The sequence below is a fragment of the Hydra vulgaris genome, chromosome 03 (genome assembly GCF_038396675.1).
Source record: "Hydra vulgaris chromosome 03, alternate assembly HydraT2T_AEP".
NCBI classification, from domain to species: Eukaryota; Metazoa; Cnidaria; class Hydrozoa; order Anthoathecata; family Hydridae; genus Hydra; species Hydra vulgaris.
In genome coordinates, this window is record NC_088922.1 from 65,724,141 (window position 1) to 65,744,811 (window position 20,671).

General features: G+C 25.1%; 1 protein-coding gene and 1 long non-coding RNA gene across 2 annotated transcripts in view; both read left to right on the forward strand.

The window, feature by feature from the left end:
• The first annotated feature begins 868 nt into the window (after window positions 1–868).
• On the forward strand, window positions 869–5,314 carry LOC136078349 (uncharacterized). Its single transcript, XR_010637752.1, has 2 exons — window positions 869–995; window positions 3,721–5,314. It is a non-coding gene; the product is annotated as an uncharacterized LOC136078349 (long non-coding RNA).
• Window positions 5,315–9,637: 4,323 nt separating this feature from the next.
• The window catches only part of LOC100201772 (sestrin-1), a 62,111-nt gene continuing 51,077 nt past the window's right edge, over window positions 9,638–20,671 (forward strand). The window contains exons 1-2 of the mRNA XM_065794011.1: window positions 9,638–10,065; window positions 12,059–12,124. Coding sequence (XP_065650083.1) covers window positions 9,790–10,065; window positions 12,059–12,124 — 342 coding nt within the window. The 5' untranslated portion in view covers window positions 9,638–9,789. The remainder of the gene's footprint in view (window positions 10,066–12,058; window positions 12,125–20,671) is intronic.

A 20,671-nucleotide genomic window follows, 5' to 3' on the forward strand; every position in this document is an offset into this window, starting at 1 on the left:
TTATTTAAAAATTGGTTTTGATATGCTTGATGGTAAAGTTATTAAAGTTCAAGTTGACGCCCTACTATAACACCCTATTATATGACACCCTATGACATCTTTTCAGAACGAATCGAATTATCTCATGTATTTGTTTCATCAAGCTTAAAAGAACGTTTTGCAAAGTATTAAACTGTATGAAGTCCGGAAACAGTATTACACTAATTGGAGACAGTGCTTAAATCTTACATAATGCCCACTGGGAACAATGATATATATATATATATATACATATATATATATATATATATATATATATATATATATATATATATATATATATATATATATATATATATATATATATATATATAGCAAATTATTGGAGTACCAATCTTTAAATTTTTCCGTGCTATTTTGGCATTTATTATTTTAGAGTTATTTGTATTTTATTTTCTCAAGCGTAGGATAAAAGGTTTTTCAATTGCTCAATAAAAATAGAAGGAATTTTTTATTAATCCATTAAAAAGTCATTTTAGAGTACACATTGTATTTTGTATATTTATGTTATAATGGATTTTTTAATTATATGTCTTTGGATCTTATTAAAAAAACATGCAAAAAAAAAAAAGTCCGGTTATTACAGCGTTTATATCTTATTTCAAAAATTTGTTGGCACTTGCAGCATTTAAAGCCTTGTAAAAACAAACTCATCAACGAGTTATAAATTGAAATATAAAAATAATAAGATATTTTTTATAAAAATAACAAACTGTAAACAAAACATTAAAAAAAAAATAAACTCAATGTGGAGGAAGTGCAGCATATTTGGAATACCACAGGGAATTTGAAATACTCGAATATCTCAAATAACATAAACGCTATGTGTGTGTTTTTTTTAGAGACAAAAGATCATATAGCACATAAAGTAAATGATTAATAAAAACATTACACTATTTTGATATTTTTGCAGACAGTCGCACATTAACGAAACGTTAACTTTGAAAACTTTTTTGGTAAGAATGCAATCCTTCATAAATATTTATTAATATATTCAAAACCCTCATTTTAATTGAATAAATTATTAAGAAACTGATCTATGATTGTGTTTTGATATTACTTATGAATAAAAAAAGGTAAATACAATGTGGAATGCTATATTCCACCTGCACCTCATGTAAAATCATACTTTTAGAGATTTTTGTTTTCGACAGAAATTTTCATAACGATCCTAATTTTTGTTTTAGTTGATTTTCTATAATATCATAATAATATAATTTTTCTATAAGTTAGTTTATTTTAATTGAACTTACCCATTAACTGGTTATTCTAAAAAAACAAAAACCCAAATATGCTGGACTTCCTCTAATATAAAAATTGAATTAAACATAACATAATAGATTAAATAAATGAACGTGATAAAATTTCTTATAGAATATAAAAGTAATAAAAAATAAATGAGGTTTTTTTTCTTCTAACAACAACAACAACAACAACAACAACAACAACAACAACAACAACAACAACAACAACAACAACAACAACAACAACAACAACAACAATAAAACCGTTATATATACTAAAGATGCAAATAAAAATAAGATTTTTATTTGCATCTTTAATACTTTTAGGGGGGTTTTTAAACATTATTCAGGTTTATGCGGAAATATAAGTTAAATAATGCAAAAATATAAATTAATTTATGCAGAAATATAAACTAAAACTAATAATAAAAATAAATTGATTTATATTTCGACATAATATAATTTATATTTTTGCACAGCCCTTTAAAAGTATATTAATAAATTGTCATATGTAAAAATTATTTCTTTGAGCCTAATGAGTTCATAAGAGTTGTAGTTACATTGTTGATTAAAATCTTGAGAAACATTTTTTAAAACTAATTTGTTTTATAAAATGGTCCACGAAAAGCAATACAAAATTTATTAAAATTAGTTTGAAAAAAATGCTTAAAAAAATTTTGTTAACCGTATAATCTTAAGCGTAAAATATATCCGAATCGGTGAATGTTTGAAAGGCGGAATAATGTAAACTTTCGGAAAACTAAAAAAAAAAACATTTTTCCCCGTAGTAAATTTTTGTTAATGGTTCAATAATTTTTTTTTGAAGGTAAAAAACATTATCCTTTTCAAAAATAAAATTTTTTAAACCATTAACAAAAATTTACTACGGGGTAAAATGTAGTTTTTTTTAATTTCCCGAAAGTTTTCATAGTTGGACTTCCGCCCTTTTAACATTCACCGATTCATTTATTTCTATACTTTAACAATACAAATCACGAAGGTAAACGGGGGAGGGGGAATGATTTTACATTTTAGTGACGGATCCAGAATTCAAAAATTATGACCATTTAAAGTTTGTAACCTCCTCAAATTGAGGGGGGTTTAAACTATATATGGTCATAATTTTTAAACGCTGAAAAATAATCCTATGAAACTTAAAACTTATCGATGAATATAAGCCTAGTTGAGAATAGTACAAAAAGTATTTTATCAACTTGTTGCTCCTTACGTTTCGGGTGGTGGTGGTTGAGGAAAGGGGGCATGAGGTTAAAGGGCGTTTTCGTTCGCAGCCTTTAATCATCGCAATTTTTTGCAAAGCATCATTACTTGAAATAAGTATAAACATACAAATGTCTGGAGTCTTATACATTAAAAAATCCTGGATCCGTCACTATCACATTTGAACGTGAAACAAAGAACTTAAACATTAGGTTCATATATATTTATTTCACTAAAGTTTTCTAAATGTACTTCATGCTTCTGATGGTGATAAAGAGGTTTAAGCTTGCTTTTATTAGTTTTAAACGTTTTTCAAACGTTTTGTACGTCTTTTGAACTACGTTTTGTACGTCTTTTGAAAAACAGAGTTAGGAGGATAATTATTGACATTTATTAAATCTCCTCTAAATATTTGTTTAGCTTTTGTTAATTTAAAATGATAACGGAAAGCTTATTGTCTATTTGATGATGAAAAAAAATTAAAAACAATTCTTTAATAACCTCGTGTAACTTTTTAACTATGTTGCTATTTATATCATCAAAACCGCTTTGCTTTTACTTAGTTTTATCATGCCAAAAACTCCTTAAACGTTGATCAAAAAGAATCAACTTAAATTAATGCAATAGTTGAGGAGGTATCATTTTTTTTTATTTATATGGAAAATTTCTTGCTAAATTAGGTTCGACCTAAAAAAACCTTTTTTTTTTAGTTCAGTTGCTATATTACGTGAATTGTATGGGACTTTATTATTAATTTTGATGTCATTATTCAAAGCGGCATGATTTGGTTTTAGTATTACTAGTGCTATCTCTTAAAACTTGCCGTGTGTGGTTTAAATCGTATATGTTTAGCTTAAGTAAATAAAAATAATGTTTCTTTTTTAGACTTTTTAAGTATATCCTTAAGTCTTTAAAGTTCTTTTGCATAAATATAGCAGAGGGTTTTACTATCGTTTGTTTTCGCTTTTAAGTATTTATTCATAACTTTTATTTGACTTCGGAACTTTTAGACTGTTTGTAATCCATGGTGATTTTATATTTTTGGATTTTAATTTTATTTTCACATTTTAAAAGATTTATATCGTGTATTTCATTAAAAGTTTTGAAAAAATTGGTTGTAAAATGTCTGATTGTAAAATTTCTGAATTTAAACGCAAATGATTCTTACAATATTTGGTTATCAATTTAAAATTATGGATGTTGTATGTTTTATTCCTAGGTTAAAAATTATTTATGTTGTATGTTTGTTGATGGATGGATGTTGTATGTTTGTTGATGTATGATGTTGTATGTTTATTCCTTGGTTAAAAATGAGTAGCAAAAAAAGAATAAAAGAAAAAAATTATCCGGGATTTCGAAAGAAATTTAGCATTGAATTCTAAACTAAATTCTAAATCGGTATATGCATCTATTAACAGCAACACTTCTACAAAGGAATCATTACAAATCTACAAAAAGAATCATATTGGACTGATGGCACTCAAGGAGCAGTTAAACAAACCACTATAGACGGTGCTATAATAGCGAGTACATTGAGCAAGTATTTCGTTTCAATTTTCACAAAGGAAAATTCAATAAACATCCCAGAGCTTAGTGATAAATTTGATTTTTAATGCCCGAATCCAAGCTTTACAGAAGCAATTATTAAATTTCATTTCGACAAACTTGATGTACAAAAAACTGTAGGAGTAGACAGCATTCTCCCGAAAGTTCTCAAAATGTGTTCTAAATCACTTTGCAAGCCTTTATCAATATTATTTAACAAGTCTTATGAATTAAGGGTTGTTTCAGACCTTTGGAAAAAAGCACACATTATTCCCCTGATTAAAAAAGGAAGCAAACTTAAATAATCTAACTATCGTCCAGTTTCACTAACCTCGGTTGTATGCAAATTAATGGAGCGTATTATACCGTGATGAGATAAAGAAACATTTAGTAGTGCACAATTTGATAATAAAACAACAACATGACTTTGTTAATAAAAAAAATTGCACTACCAATTTGCTTGAATAAATTGATTTTATCACAAAAGCACTTGCCGATGGATACTATGTAGATGTGTTATTAATAAATTTTTCAAAAATATTTTACTAAAAAGTCATAAATTAAAAAATACATGAGGAGTCAATAAAAACACAAAATAATTAATTAACAAAATCAGACAAAATTTTTTCACTAAAAGAGTTGTAAATGACTGGAATGCACTAACGCAAGAAATCATCGAGTCAACTAACGTAAATTAATTTAAGAACCACATTGATAAATACTTTAAATTTTAACCTCAAATCTCAGATCTTGTAATATTGTTTTTAATCCTTGTTATATTTTTTGGCTGTTATAGACTGAAATTTTATGTAATTTCAGTTTCAACTCTTATGAGTTACAGCGTAGCTTCTATAACTTCTATAAGATAAGCTTGTATCCGATAAATGTTCACATCTTTCGAATAAAGCAATAACAGTTGCTCCCAAAACAATGACTTTGTTTTAGATGTGTTTTAAAGTAATTTGTTTCAGAGGCGTTTTAAAATGATTTGTTTTTAATTTGATATTACTTTTGCTTCACTAGAGAAAAAAAAAAATAGAGAATTGATCAGAGATGTGACTTTTGAAAGTCTTTTTCAAATTTCATTAGGAACATCGTATGTTATGATACTATCAATTAGCTTAACCGTTTTTTTTTTGGTGATCTAATTGGTTTATTTATCATGTAAAACGCTTCATTTTTGAATAGACTATTATAAAAAAAAACGTTAAAGTTGTACTTGACGCATGGTATTCGAAACAATTTTAAAGAAAATCACAAATTATGTAGTTTAACTTGTTTTCCTGGTTAGCTTTTTATAGTTTTCGTGGTTAGCTATTTTTTTAAATAATTGTATTTAAATATGTGTTAAAACTCTAAATTACGCGTTAAAACTCTTACGCGTGGGCGATAGCGACAACTTAAAACTTTACCTTCATAAGAAATATTTATGTCAAACCTCGCAATAACTTAAAAAATTTATTTTATGTAAATAAGTACACTCATTAGCTTTATATAAAAAAAATAGTTTAGTGCTAACGATATTATTTTAAAATCAGGCTAATGGATATTTAAAAATCAGACAAATGGATATTTTAAAATCAGGCGAATGGATGTTCAAATAATACTTCACTTTATCAGAATCTTACGATTACACAAGTTAAGGTAAAATCTTTTTCATAATAAATCTTTTTCAAAGTAAAATGTCTTTTATACTTAAAGAAATACTTTCAAAATTTTTTTTTAAACTTCCTATATATCATGCAAAGCTTTCAAAAAGTCCCACTCTTTATTTTATTAGCATAAGAGCAGATACTTTTCTATTATTAATGAGAGATCTCGCCCAGATCTAAATCATTTTAGCTTCGCTAAGATGATTTAGATCTGGATGAGATTGCTCATCAATAAATTGGTTACTTGTTGGAAAAAAAAATTTAATAAATCAATTAAAATTATTCGGTAAAACTAAATTAGTTTTAATAGTACTAAAGTTTTTTAATAGTACCTAAAAAAAAAAAAGAGTTCCTACTTTTTAAAACCCTCCGTTTTGAGATTATTTTAAACCGCTTTTGAATATTTATATTTAGTTAGTAGTTCTTTGTCTTCTATAAACAACTTCTCTTGTACTTCCCTTTGTTCTATCACTGTAACCTTTATTAGCCGGATGTCTAGAGTTTAAATTTTGAACAATTTTTTTTCATCAGGGTTCATCTTTATAGTTTAAAAATTTGGCGACGATAGTTCTGTGCTTTAGCTTTTCACCATGCTCTTTTTTCCTAGTTCGATGTGTTATTTTGATAACTATATTAACTTTAATAGCAAGTTTCGAATTTACGAAGTCTTGTATTTTTCTCACTAATTTCTTTTTGAAGTTCTTCGCTGTTTGCACATGTTTTTCAGCCATCCTATTCGCTAGTTGGTTTTCCGAGTTTGTTCATTCATTTCAGTTTGATCAAAAGTTTTAACTGTCTCTCTAAACTATTTTTGAAATAAAATTTTTTAACTTAATCTTAAAACATTTATTTTATAAAAATAAATCACAATTTAATTAAAAATAACACGGAACTGTGATATTCCCTAATTATGATGTAACGTGGAGCTGTGATGTTCCGTAATTATGATTTTACACGGAACTTATGATGTTCCTTAAGTTGATCAAATATTAAATAACAATATTTAGTAATAGAGTGTTACGAGTTTTTTTATTTGAATAAAGAAAAAATCGAATATTTCTCAAGCATTTAATGAATTTATGTACACATTCCGATGTAGCCGCCGCCCCTTCGGAAAGTTCTCCTTTCTGAATATATTTTTCTAGGGTTTTCTATTCTAGCTTATATATTGACTAAAAATGTTTATTTATAAAAAAAAAAGTTACTTTATCAAATTTTGTATTAAACTTCTAATTTAATTTATCAAATTTTGTATTAAACTTCTATTTATTAATTCTAGTTAGCAAAATTTTTATTTTAAACTTCTGTCCAAAATTGTCTAAAATAAAAAAAAGTTTATCCATCTTAATTAAATCTGTCGTTAAGTTTGTCAATTTATTAACACAAATAAAACCCGTATAATCCATAAAGTTTATGAAATAGGTCTCATTAAATCAAAAATATGTTTTGTAATTGATATATAAATCAAGATCTTTCATTTATATTAATTCTGATAAAAAGCTTTTAATTTTAATCCCCAGCAATTTGACAAAACAAAATTAATTAACTAAGGTTATAAATCAAACCATGTTTGTAAAACAAAAAACCTTTCTCACAGATAATACGTAATGTATGACGTAATGTATTGGAAAAATTTCATACTTTTATAGTTTTTATTTTTAAGATTTACAAAAAAATATAAATAGATTCATAACGGATTTTGAATATGTTTGACTACAAATTTGTTTTAGAAATTATATAGTTTTTTTTTTCAATATAATATAGTTAATCTTTTCTAAATACCTGTCTAATACTTGCTATTTATTTTCCAAGAATTAAATCTGTGAAAACATTGTAAACTTTAATGCTTTATTATACTGCAGAGATACTGCAGAGAAAATAATGGTTTACATTTTAGTAGTGTAAAAAAAAAAAAAAAATGGTTTATTATTTTCAAATCTAAAGTAGTAATTTTTTAAAATTTAAAAATAAAATATGAATAATTGTTATATATTGATATATGATAGCACACAATTTTTTATTTTAACTTTTATGTTACTTTTTAAAATACTTATAATATATAAAATACTTCCCCAGTTCCTCGGGTGGATCTCAGAGTTTTTAAAAGTAGACTTACGTATCTTTTAGAATTAGACTTAGGTACCTTTTAGAATTAGATTTATGTTTCTTTCACAGTGGTTTTCGGTGGAGATGTTGCCACCAAATCTATATATATATATATATATATATATATATATATATATATATATATATATATATATATATATATATATATATATATATATATATATATATATATATATATATATATATATATATATATATATATATATATATATATATATATATATATATATATATATATATATATATATATATATAACTCCTTAAATTGAAAAAAGGCCTCTAAATTTAATCTTTTTTAAATTTTGGATCCGTCAATGATCTTTCAGGCATCAAGTAAACTTCAAACTTTTGAATGTACACACGCTAGTTCAAACGAATGACAAAACACTGACCCCCCCCCCTTTATCTTTACTTAAAAATAAATAAATTGTTATTTTCTAAAACAAAATTATAAACTATAGTTGATTTAAATTAAAACCTAAATTAAAATTTCAGCAAAAAGATCATACGCCAAAGAGTTGTAATCATTTATAATTTGTTACCTCGAAAGTTTTACTGAAATTTATTAATTTCTAAAATCTTTTAAAGGGTAGTCATGTTCCTTGGCTCTAATTAGTACAATTTTCTGCAAAACATCCTTTTATGAAATAAGAATGAACATACCAAAATTTGGAGTTTATAAGCTACTTAGAGGCCACTCAAAAACCAAAAAATTTTGGATCCGCGTGCTCATACTCACTCAATAAACATTCTAATTGCAGAATTTTAGCGAACTTATATAGGCATTTTGAGCTGTCCACTCTAGTTTCACTCATCGGTTACTTAGTTAAACATTATCAGCAGCCGCCAAAAGTGGCCAGCCGATGACTAGCTACTATCACATGTTGGAAAATTATCAGCTGATGATCAGGAAAAACTATTAGCTGTTGATCAGGAAAATGATCAGCAGATGACTTGCTACTATCACATGTTGGAAAATTACAGCTGGCCACTTATATGTCACTAATGGTTTACTAAGTGACCAATGATCGAAATTCCAATAAACCGCTTAAAATGCCTAAATAAATTCACTGCAAATCCACTACAACAATGTTTGCTGGGAACGAATGCTTTTTAAAAAATGAGTTATAGATTTTCATATTTTCTTTATAAAACGCAAAAGTAATTTGAGCTAATAACCATAGGATTCAATAATTATACTCTTTCTTTTATAAATACATATTTATAATAAACGAATATCTTTAATAAATGGGTATTTATTACAGGGATATATAATAATGTATCATTTGTCATAATGCATTATTATGTGGATTTACATTTTGGGTGTTTTTTTGATTGTTTGTTTTCACTTCATATTTAGTAAATACGGTCAAAGTTCTATCCCAATTACAGAATTTTTTAAATCTATTGAATAATGCTTTTTGCTTGGCTTATAATTTTTTTTTAAGTTGTCATTTCTAAGTTTAAAGAATTACTTTTCTAATTAAAATAATTATGTAAAAATCATTTAACTATATTTTTATGAAATTACTTCGCTATAAACTAACTTATATTTGATCTAGATCCGCCTTTTTAATAGCTTATGGCAAATGTTTAAAGTTGAAAATCAGACAGTTTAAAATGTAAACCTTTTAAGAAAAAGAGTCAATATTTATATATTGTAATTGTTTATTTGTTTTAAACTGTAACTGTCAAAGAGAGAAATGAAAATTCTGCCGGTTATTGCGTAATATAAAGTTTATTGTTTGAAGGTGGAGTAATTCTCTGGGATGGAGTGTTAATGGTTATGCAACTGTTCAATTGTGTTAGAAAACATTCATTTACATTTGGTTGCAAGGATAGCACAATTAAAGATTAGTGCTAGAATGCAGGAAACTTATAATAGCTGACGAGCAAATTTAAAAACGTTCCGGGCTAACCCAATGCAAGGGTCTAAATTTATATTGCATAAATGAATTCAAGGAATGCAGCATGACTACAAGATTCAGCTTTTCTTTTCGCCCTTGCAAACTAAAGTATCTGAACCAAGAAAGCAATTTCTCGATGAGCTCGAGAAATTATTTAACTCTGAAGACGATTATTGTAATTATAGTTTAGGCTACAATAGTGGTTTTAATGTTGAAAATAATAATGTGCATATTGACAGAGATAAATATTTGCCTGTTCTGTTGAGATTGTCATTAGAATGTCCTTTTCAGGATGTCCGTGAATCGTCTAGTCGTATATTGAAAAAACTAGAAGTAGGTATCATTGTTTTCTTAACGTTTCTTAGTTAGAAATACCTGTAATTATATATTTATTTATTTATTAAAGTGTAACACTATTATTATACTGATATAAAGACAAAATGTTAAGTCGTATTTTAATCTTGATCACAATTTATTTATTCCGTGAATTTTAAAATTTCATATATTTATTTGTTGAATAAATTATAAAAGTCAGTGCATGTAAGTATTCAACTGGCGATATAGCCTTAGTAGTTTAAAGTTTATTTATCTGCAAATTAAAATTGTAATAATTGATACAGATGGATTTTAAAATATGCAATAACTTAATTACTAATATAGCAACAAAGAATACAGCAAAAAAATCCCAAAAGTATTACAAAAAAAATATTAGTAAAAAATAAATAAATAATTAAAAAAAAAATAATGTAGTTAAAATTGTTGTTTAAAAACTAAAATTAATTATCTAATAAAGTTGTTGTTTAGAAATTAATAATCTTGAATTAAATCACATTAATTTAATAATAAATTAATGTGATTTAATTTCGCATATGCTTGGGCACAAAATTGTTTATTTAGTTTAAATATTGACAAATAAACTATGGCAATAAAAGTAAGAATATTACATATAAATACCTAATTTAAAGGAAGTGTTGTTAACTAAATACATCAGATTCAGAAAAGGACCTTAGAGTGATTTTTTTTTTTACATAAAAATAAAAAATGAAAATTTCAACATAAAGTAGAAAATTCAAGTATTATCAAGGTGACATGATATAGTTATATAAAAGTCTTCTCTATAAATATTTTCATGGTTGGTGCTCAAGTGAGCTATCATCTCTTGTATCATCAGCCAAAACTAAAACTTGCGTGACAACATTTAGTAAAATTGCATCATTTTACTGTAACTGTTCCTTTATGCTATAAAGCATTTATCTTTTTTTTTCTTGGTCATAGTACTCCTGTTTGTTATTAGAAATATACAAGCTTCTTAATGAAGAAAATTGATTAATTAAAAAAAAGAAGTTAAAATCAAACTGTAGGTATTCTAAATGACATTTCACAATACCTATACTTTGAGTAAGCTTAAATGATGTTTACGAAATGAATTTCAAAGGTAATTAGAGTCATATTTAACATAGTCTCATTAATTTTTATAACAAATTTTAATGATGGAATTTTAGAAATTAAAGTGTATGATTAAAAATGTATATAGTTTGTGCTACATTTTTAGTACAAATTCATATCTTCACTTTCCATCATTTCCAAAAACTAAATGCTTTGCAATCAATATTTATTGATTACATTTTTCTTGTGTTTTAAACTTAGTATGTTGTTTATTGTAGTGTTTATTATATTTGATTAAAGCCTATAATTTAGTATATATGTATATATATATATATATATATATATATATATATATATATATATATATATATATATATGTATATATATATACATATATATATATACATATATATATATATATATATATATATATATATATATATATACATATATATATATATATATATATATATATATATATATATATATATATATATATATATATATATATATATATATATATATATATATATATATATATATGTTTTATTGCAGGTTAAACATAAGTTTCATCAAATATAATAAATTAAGGATGTCAAAGTATTAAAAAATATTTTATGTGTTGATCCAAGCAAGGAAAAGTATATCAGTGGTTCAGAGCAAAAAGGTTATAACTGACTTTAGGAAATGACGAAAACTCAGTTTAAAAGTCGAGATGTCTTGCATAAATTAATCTGAAATTTTTTTTATAATTAGCGTAAATTTTGTGTCAAAATCTTCTGATATTTGAGATGTTTTTTTCTTTCAAACGGTGTTTTCACTGTTTCGCAAAATGTTAGTTACAACATTTATTGCTCTGTAAATGCTGAAGAATGAATATCTTAGAATATAACAAATAAGTAAAAATATATGTTTGTAAAAAAAAAGTTTTATTTTTTAGAGTCAGGGAGTAAGAATACCACGTTGTAAATATAATGGTCCATCAAAGTTTATTTCTCAAACAGATGTAAGTGATTGTTTTAAAAATGAATTATTTTTTTAAAATATATACATAATAAAATAAATTTATTTTGTATATATATATTTTCTTATTCACCTCCTCAAGACCAAGAAGGCCACTACAGATAAGGAGGATATATATATATATATATATATATATATATATATATATATATATATATATATATATATATATATATATATATATATATATATATATATATATATATATATATATATATATATATATATATATATATATATATATATATATATATATATATATATATATATATATATATATATATATATATATATATATATATATATATATATATATATATATATATATATATATATATATATATATATATATATATATATATATATATATATATATATATATTAGTAGAAAATCACTTGAAAATTTTTTTTCCTTTTAACACTGTGTTTCATCAACAAAGATTCATCAGAAATGGATGATCAAATTAATAAAACTTCAATTTATAACAAAAATTAAATTACAGGAAGTTACAAATGTCTTAACTACTGTAAATTTTCACACATTTGTGGAATTTGCTGACACTATTATAAAAAGAATTCTTAAGAAATGGTTACTTATGCTATTTTTTTTAATGTTTTTTTAAAAAGGATAATTAATGTAAATATTATTTGAACTCATTTATTTTTATAGTTTTTTAGGAGAAACTTATTTTTGTGCCTACATTTAGAAATTAATTCCGATCTTTTGTTTAATAAGCATTCTTGATTTGCATGTGTAATTATTTCAAATTTTTCTTGTAGGCATAGTATGCATTTTTTTGAAATATTGTTATATGCAGGCGCTGTTTTAAGGATAGACCAATTCAGTATAAAATCATCAATATTTTTTTTCTTTTAATTCCCATATATATTTTGACAGCATGGTGTCTTTTGAATACTTTTTATTCTTATAAGATTGCTTATGATTGGCAAAACGTTTTTTCCATTTACCCTCTGTTATGCCAATATATTGTTTATCAGGTATATTCTTAGAGGAAACAACACATTTATATACCACATTTTTTGATAAACAACTTCCACTCATTGGACAATTGATTTTTTGTTTACAATTACAATTTTCTGTAGTTTTTTCATTTAGGATTTCTTTTTTGTTTAACAAAGCCTTATTGTGACCTTTTATAATTCTTTCCATATTTTTTGTGCAACTGTAGCTAACTTTAGTTGTATTTCGATTAAAAATTTTATGTAATTTATTAGATCGCGGGAAATGCTTATCGACCAATTTTAAAAACACTTTTCCTATGTTAGTAGAAACATTTTTTCTATATGGGGGGTTGAACCAAATTACATTTTTAGTTCTATTTCGTTTTTTTGTATTCTTTTTTTCAGAGTCAAATTTTAGTTCAAGATTTTCAAAACCACTTTTTTTTAGGGCATCTTCAAATATTCGTTTAGAGGAATTGAATACATTTTAATTTGAGGATTTATGGTTTAGTCTGTTATTAATTGAAATCGGGATTTGTTTTAGAACTTGGGGTGGATGGTTAGAGTTAATGTTAATATATAATAGTTCATTGTTTGGTTTTTTAAATGACTTATATGAATTTTCAGAGAGGTTAAATGTGACATCAAGGAAATTCACAATTTTTAAATTTATGTTTATTTCGATTTGAAAGCCAATATTTTTTAAAATTTTTGCAATATCTTTTCTAATTTTGTCTAGCTGTGGACCAGATTTTCTACGCATTACTATTAAACCATCGTCGCGATAAAGGCCTAAATCTTTTATATTGATTATTTTACTTAACAAATCTAAAATATATATTCCAACAAATTCACAAATTTCTGCTCCGTCATAACTGCCCATCGTTACATCAAAGCAGTCATGTATGTTTTTCTTTTTCCAAGTATTCTTATTAAAATGAAATAAGGTTTTTCTACAATGTTTTATTATACGGATTGTGTCATCAGGAATAACTGTGTGGCTTTTTGCAAATTCAATAGTCTTTTCTAAAATATCTGTGGATATTGAGGGGTAAAAATCATTAATGTCAAATTGAATAAAATTTGAAAAAAAGAATACAAAAAAACGAAATAGAACTAAAAATGTAATTTGGTTCAACCCCCCATATAGAAAAAATGTTTCTACTAACATAGGAAAAGTGTTTTTAAAATTGGTCGATAAGCATTTCCCGCGATCTAATAAATTACATAAAATTTTTAATCGAAATACAACTAAAGTTAGCTACAGTTGCACAAAAAATATGGAAAGAATTATAAAAGGTCACAATAAGGCTTTGTTAAACAAAAAAGAAATCCTAAATGAAAAAACTACAGAAAATTGTAATTGTAAACAAAAAATCAATTGTCCAATGAGTGGAAGTTGTTTATCAAAAAATGTGGTATATAAATGTGTTGTTTCCTCTAAGAATATACCTGATAAACAATATATTGGCATAACAGAGGGTAAATGGAAAAAACGTTTTGCCAATCATAAGCAATCTTATAAGAATAAAAAGTATTCAAAAGACACCATGCTGTCAAAATATATATGGGAATTAAAAGAAAAAAAATATTGATGATTTTATACTGAATTGGTCTATCCTTAAAACAGCGCCTGCATATAACAATATTTCAAAAAAATGCATACTATGCCTACAAGAAAAATTTGAAATAATTACACATGCAAATCAAGAATGCTTATTAAACAAAAGATCGGAATTAATTTCTAAATGTAGGCACAAAAATAAGTTTCTCCTAAAAAACTATAAAAATAAATGAGTTCAAATAATATTTACATTAATTATCCTTTTTAAAAAAACATTAAAAAAAATAGCATAAGTAACCATTTCTTAAGAATTCTTTTTATAATAGTGTCAGCAAATTCCACAAATGTGTGAAAATTTACAGTAGTTAAGACATTTGTAACTTCCTGTAATTTAATTTTTGTTATAAATTGAAGTTTTATTAATTTGATCATCCATTTCTGATGAATCTTTGTTGATGAAACACAGTGTTAAAAGGAAAAAAAATTTTCAAGTGATTTTCTACTAATATATAATTGCTCTGTTCTTTTAAGAACATTGAGCACTCTATTGTGTAAAATACTTTTTAAAGTTGTTTAAATATATATATATATACACATAGATATAATTATATATATATATATATATATATATATATATATATATATATATATATATATATATATATATATATATATATTTATATATATATATATATATATATATATATATATATATATATATATATATATATATATATATATATATATATATATATATATATAAATAATTGTTGTGTTGTGGGCTAATAAAAACCACAATAAAATTTTTTCTATGTGTCTTTATTAACATGAGAGTATGTTTGATATACAAAAGCACATTTTTTAATAGGACTATATCTATAGACGCAATCAGGTTAATAACGGTACTTATTGATTTTTAATCACTTTTACACAAATAAATTGATAAATTTTAGTGTAATTTGATCTTTTGCTCTGCCAGTATCATTTTTATTGCATTTTACGAAATGCCTAAAGGAAAGTATTTGACAGATGCCGAAAAAATACAAATTAATTTATATCGTGGCTCAGAAATCTCACAAGCACTTTCTATACGAGAAATAGCATGAAAAATTGGAAGATCTGACCATGTTGTACGAAACTACATTGCAAAAGGTGACAATTATGGTGTAAAAAAAGCAACAAACGGCAACAAAGTATTAACAAATCGGCAAATTAATCGAATTCGCTTCGAAGCAACCAAAAATAAATTGAATGCAACACAAATAAAGGATAAATTATTATTGCCTGTCACCAATAATCATGTTGCACATTATCTACATACAACACCAAATGTAAATTGGAAGAAACTACACCAAAAACTAATGTTAAAAAAACACCATAAAATTGCTAGATTACAGTTTGCTAAAAACCATATGCATTGGACTCATGAGTGACAAAACGTAATATTTTCAGATGAAAAAAAGTTCAATTTAGATGGTCCGGACTCTTACAGTTGTTATTGGCATGATCTAAGAGGAATAAATGACCCACAAACAAAACGAAGTTATGGAGGAGGAAGTTTAATGATTTGGGGTGGATTTTCTTATTCAGGAAAATTGACTCTGTGTTGTGGTTTACCTAAAAAGAACTCAATAAAGTATACAGAAATGTTAAATGATGTTCTCATAACTTATATGGATGAAAACATAGACGATAATGCCATATTTCAGCAAGATAATGCTGCAATTCACACATCTAGGCATTTTATGAAATGGTTTAAAAACCACAACATCCCGGTTCTCAAATGGCCAGCTTGTAGCCCGGACTTAAATCCAATCGAGAAAGTGTGGGGAATGCTATCAAGAAAAGTTTATGACGCTAAAGCAGCCGGACACCAATTTAAAACTGTTACTGAGTTAAAGTGTAAAATCCTTGAAGCATGGTCCGAGTTGGATCAAACTACACTTCAACGACTAGTGGAGTTAATGAAAGGCAGAATTTTTGAGGTGATCCAATGTAATGGAGGACATACGCATTACTAATTTCCATCTTTTAATGTCAAAAATATGACTGCGTCTATAGATATATTTCAATTAAAAAATGTACTTTTGTATATCAAACATACTCTCATGTTAATAAAGACACATAGAAAAATTTTTTTTGTGATTTTTATTTGCCCACAACACAACAATTATTTTGATAATTACTTGCATGCATATCAGTTGACAATACATAGAAAAAAATCAAGATAAAAAGAAAAAAATTGATGCGTCTAAACGAATATGCCTCAGTGTAGTATAATTATATATATATGTATATATATTTGTTGTATTATATATATATGTTTTTATATATTTATTTTATTATATTTTTATTTTCTATCTGGTTTATCACTAACTTCTACCTTCTTGGCCTGAGAATAACTTTATAATTCACTCCTTGATTTGTGTCTTGTCTCTGACCCTAGCTTTTGTTCACTTTCTCTTTTTTCTCCTTTGGTTATGGAGATCAGATCATTGCATGGTGGTTTCAACCATGCAATGATTTGATCTCTATAAGTCTTTCATCCCATTTTTCTTCGGATTCGCACTACCATCGCACTACTTACTTCTACCCTAAAGGTAGTAGTAAGTAGCGGCTAATCAACAATCAATGATTGTCTACTTTTAGAAAGAATGATGTTTTTATCTCCCCAAATCAATTCTGGGCGATCAAATTTGATCGGCAAGAATTGCGAGTCAAACTTTATATTAAAAGTTCAAAAAAGTTCCAAAACAAACATCACAAAAACTTTTAAAAAACAAAAGTAAAACATCAACACAAAAACGTTTAAAGTAAAACATCGCTTAAAAAAGGGAAACAAAGAATTAAAACGGTGTTTATAACTCACAGATTTTGATTTATACTGTTTTATTTGTTTCTTTTAAAATAGATAAATAAATTAAAATCATCCAAAACACTAAGTCAACTTAAAAACAATGTTATTGTATTAACCCGTTAATGAACTATTTTGAATGGATTGAATTTTTTTTAATGAATCGAATTTGCATTAGCATTTAGAAACAATTACGTTTCTGTGAAAAATATTGAAAAATAATAAATAATGCGAGATTATGATTGGTAGAAGTAGTGTTGACTTGAAAACATAATGCTTTACAAGCCCGTAGCAAGCTTTTGTTGTTTGAGATAACTTTCAGACATAGAGCACACTCTGAACATTTATAAGTTTATATTTATGTCAAATAAGGAATATTTGTAAAAAGTTGAGATGACCGGAACCTAGGAGCAAATAAAGCAAAGTACTTATATAATAATTAAAATAATTTTACGTCTGATGACTGTCTGTACAAATTAGACCAAAATATTGCGAAAAAGAAAAATTTGTTAGTATGATGCTGTTTTTGATATTTTATAACTTTTTATAACTTTATATACTACAAGAAATGTCACTAAAACATTTAAGCAAAATAAAATTGTTTTTGTTTAAAATTTCTAGAAAATAAGTTTTAAAAGTAAAATTATATAAAAAGTATAGACAAAATTTATCGGTTTGCCAACAGTAAAATGTTTCCTTGCCAAAGTGACTAAAAAGGCTGGAAAGTTTTATTTTCAGAGTGTCGCACTTAACAATTTTGTAAATGCTAATTTTTTTTGTAAACAATTTTATAAGAGTATAGTCTTATTTAGTAAGTAATGATTTCAATCATAGAAAGTTTAGAAACATGTGATAATATCCCTGATATATATAGTACAAAAATTATCTAAGTATTGAAAACGATGCATTCTTGGTTGAATGAATAGACAAAGTTTATGACTTTTACAAAATGCTGTTGCAACATGCTGGTTTCACCGGAAGTGTAAATGATGTTTTGGATGCTTGGCAAAGCTTAGTAAATTACACCGTAAAATACTTAGTACCATATAATACCGGTTACCGCAAGTTATGGCACCAAATAATTTCTTTTCTAATATATTATTTACTTTGCCTACATCTAATGCAAAAGTTGAACGCTTTTTTTTAATAATGAATAAAGTGAAAACGGGCACACGCAACTCTCTGAAAAAGAAACGTTTGCAAAATTTAATTCGATTAAGTTAGCAAGGAAAAGATTCTAATGTATTTGATTTAAGTCCTGCTATAGAAATATAGGTGAATGATTAAGTGCGAAGGCCAACACAATCAGAAAGAAAAAAGTACTCAAAAGGAGTGAAAAAAACTGGTTTAAAAACATTAATTGATTTGGGTTCGTCATCTGACAAATCAAATAAAAAAAAGTTCAAAACCTTTTTCAGTATTTTGTTGGGTTTTTTAAATATTTCTTGTATCATTTTTGTAAAAAAGCTATCATTTCTTTTTGGTAACCAAAACTGTAAAAGCTTGATCATTAATATTTGAATAACTTTTTCATCGCGTACAATGTGAGAGAAAGAAACATTTTTGCAAATAAACTTTGAATGGATAAGCTTGATACTTTGATCCAATTTGTGTGTTTTTGTCAATTTTAAATAATGTTTTTACCAAACTATCGTCTACAATGTTGCAAGTGGTCGTTTCATTTAAGCTATAGTTTTAACTAAATTAATGTAAAAAATACATTTTATATTATAAAATAATAAAAATATTTATATTATAAATATAGCAAATATATTTTATAAAATAAATATAAAAAATAATTATAAATGGATGATATATTGATAACAAAAATCTTAAAGTTAATGACAAACTAATAATGCGCTAAAAAATATCCTAAGAGGCTTAGAAAATAAAGTTTTTTTAACATTTCGAATGAACGACTTTGCATAAATAAATGACTTCGCATGATTAAATTGACTAATCAAAAGTTGACTTGATCAACTCAATTAATTTCTTATTTGTTAATTTTTATGATAAGTTAGGATAAGCTGGATAACTCAGGCTTGGCCAGGAAGGCATGCGATTTCAAGTCTTTATATGACCACGCAAATAATATTTTGTTTTGATGATTTAACCACGGTTTTAAACAAATGCGCTAAAATAATTAGTTTTTAATTATGTCGAAAATAAATAATTTCGATGCGTTTATCTTTACTAACGTTTTTTTATTAGCAAAACGCTTTTAAATAAAGTAGCTAATGATTTTAGTTAAAGTATCATTCAAAGTTGTATAATTTTTTATTTATATTATTTAATTATATAAGATTTTTTTTATAAGTAAAACAAACGTAAAAATTAAAAAAAAATAATTTTATAAGTGACTACTTTAAACAGCGAAGGTCTCTAAATTAACTAGTAATAATTATTAGAATCATTAAAGTTTTTACCGAGTAGAAGAAAAAAAAGACAAACTTTTTTGAAAGCCGTTTGAATTAAATAACTTTGATCTTTACTTACGTTTTTATATTATTGAAACGCATTTAAATAAAGTAAGAAATCACATTTTTTATATTTACTTAAGTATTTATTTTTTATTATAAATGTTTTTAAATAAAAAAAAATTATAACAATTTTTTAAATAAACGATTTAATCATTTTTACTTTTTTTGCGAAGAATTGTTAAGAATCTTTTTTTAAACTTTTAAACGTACGCGTTTATTAAACAATTGTCTGTCGTAAGTTGTTACTTTATTTAAAAAGGGTTTCGCATAATATGAAATTATAAAAATATAAGTAAGGATAAACGATTCAAAGTTATTTATTCCAAACGTAATTTAGATAATCTTATCGTTATAGTTTATTATTTTTTTTAGTTAAGTTTCAATTTTAATTTTGCTATTTTAGTTTTATGCAAGTTATTTTTATTTTGTTTTTCGTTATTTTTTTGACAAAAATTTATTCGCTTCTTTAACGTTTTTTTTAAGTTTCTTTATAGTTGAGTTAAGATTTTTATAGCGCGTTTTTAAAACGCATACAAATTTTTAAAACTTATTAACAGCCGTGGTCAAGTTAAGTAAAATCAAATAGTATTTGCGTGATCATATTATGATGTGAAATCGCACGCCTTCCTGGCCAAGCCTGATAACTTATCATTAATATTTTTTATACTT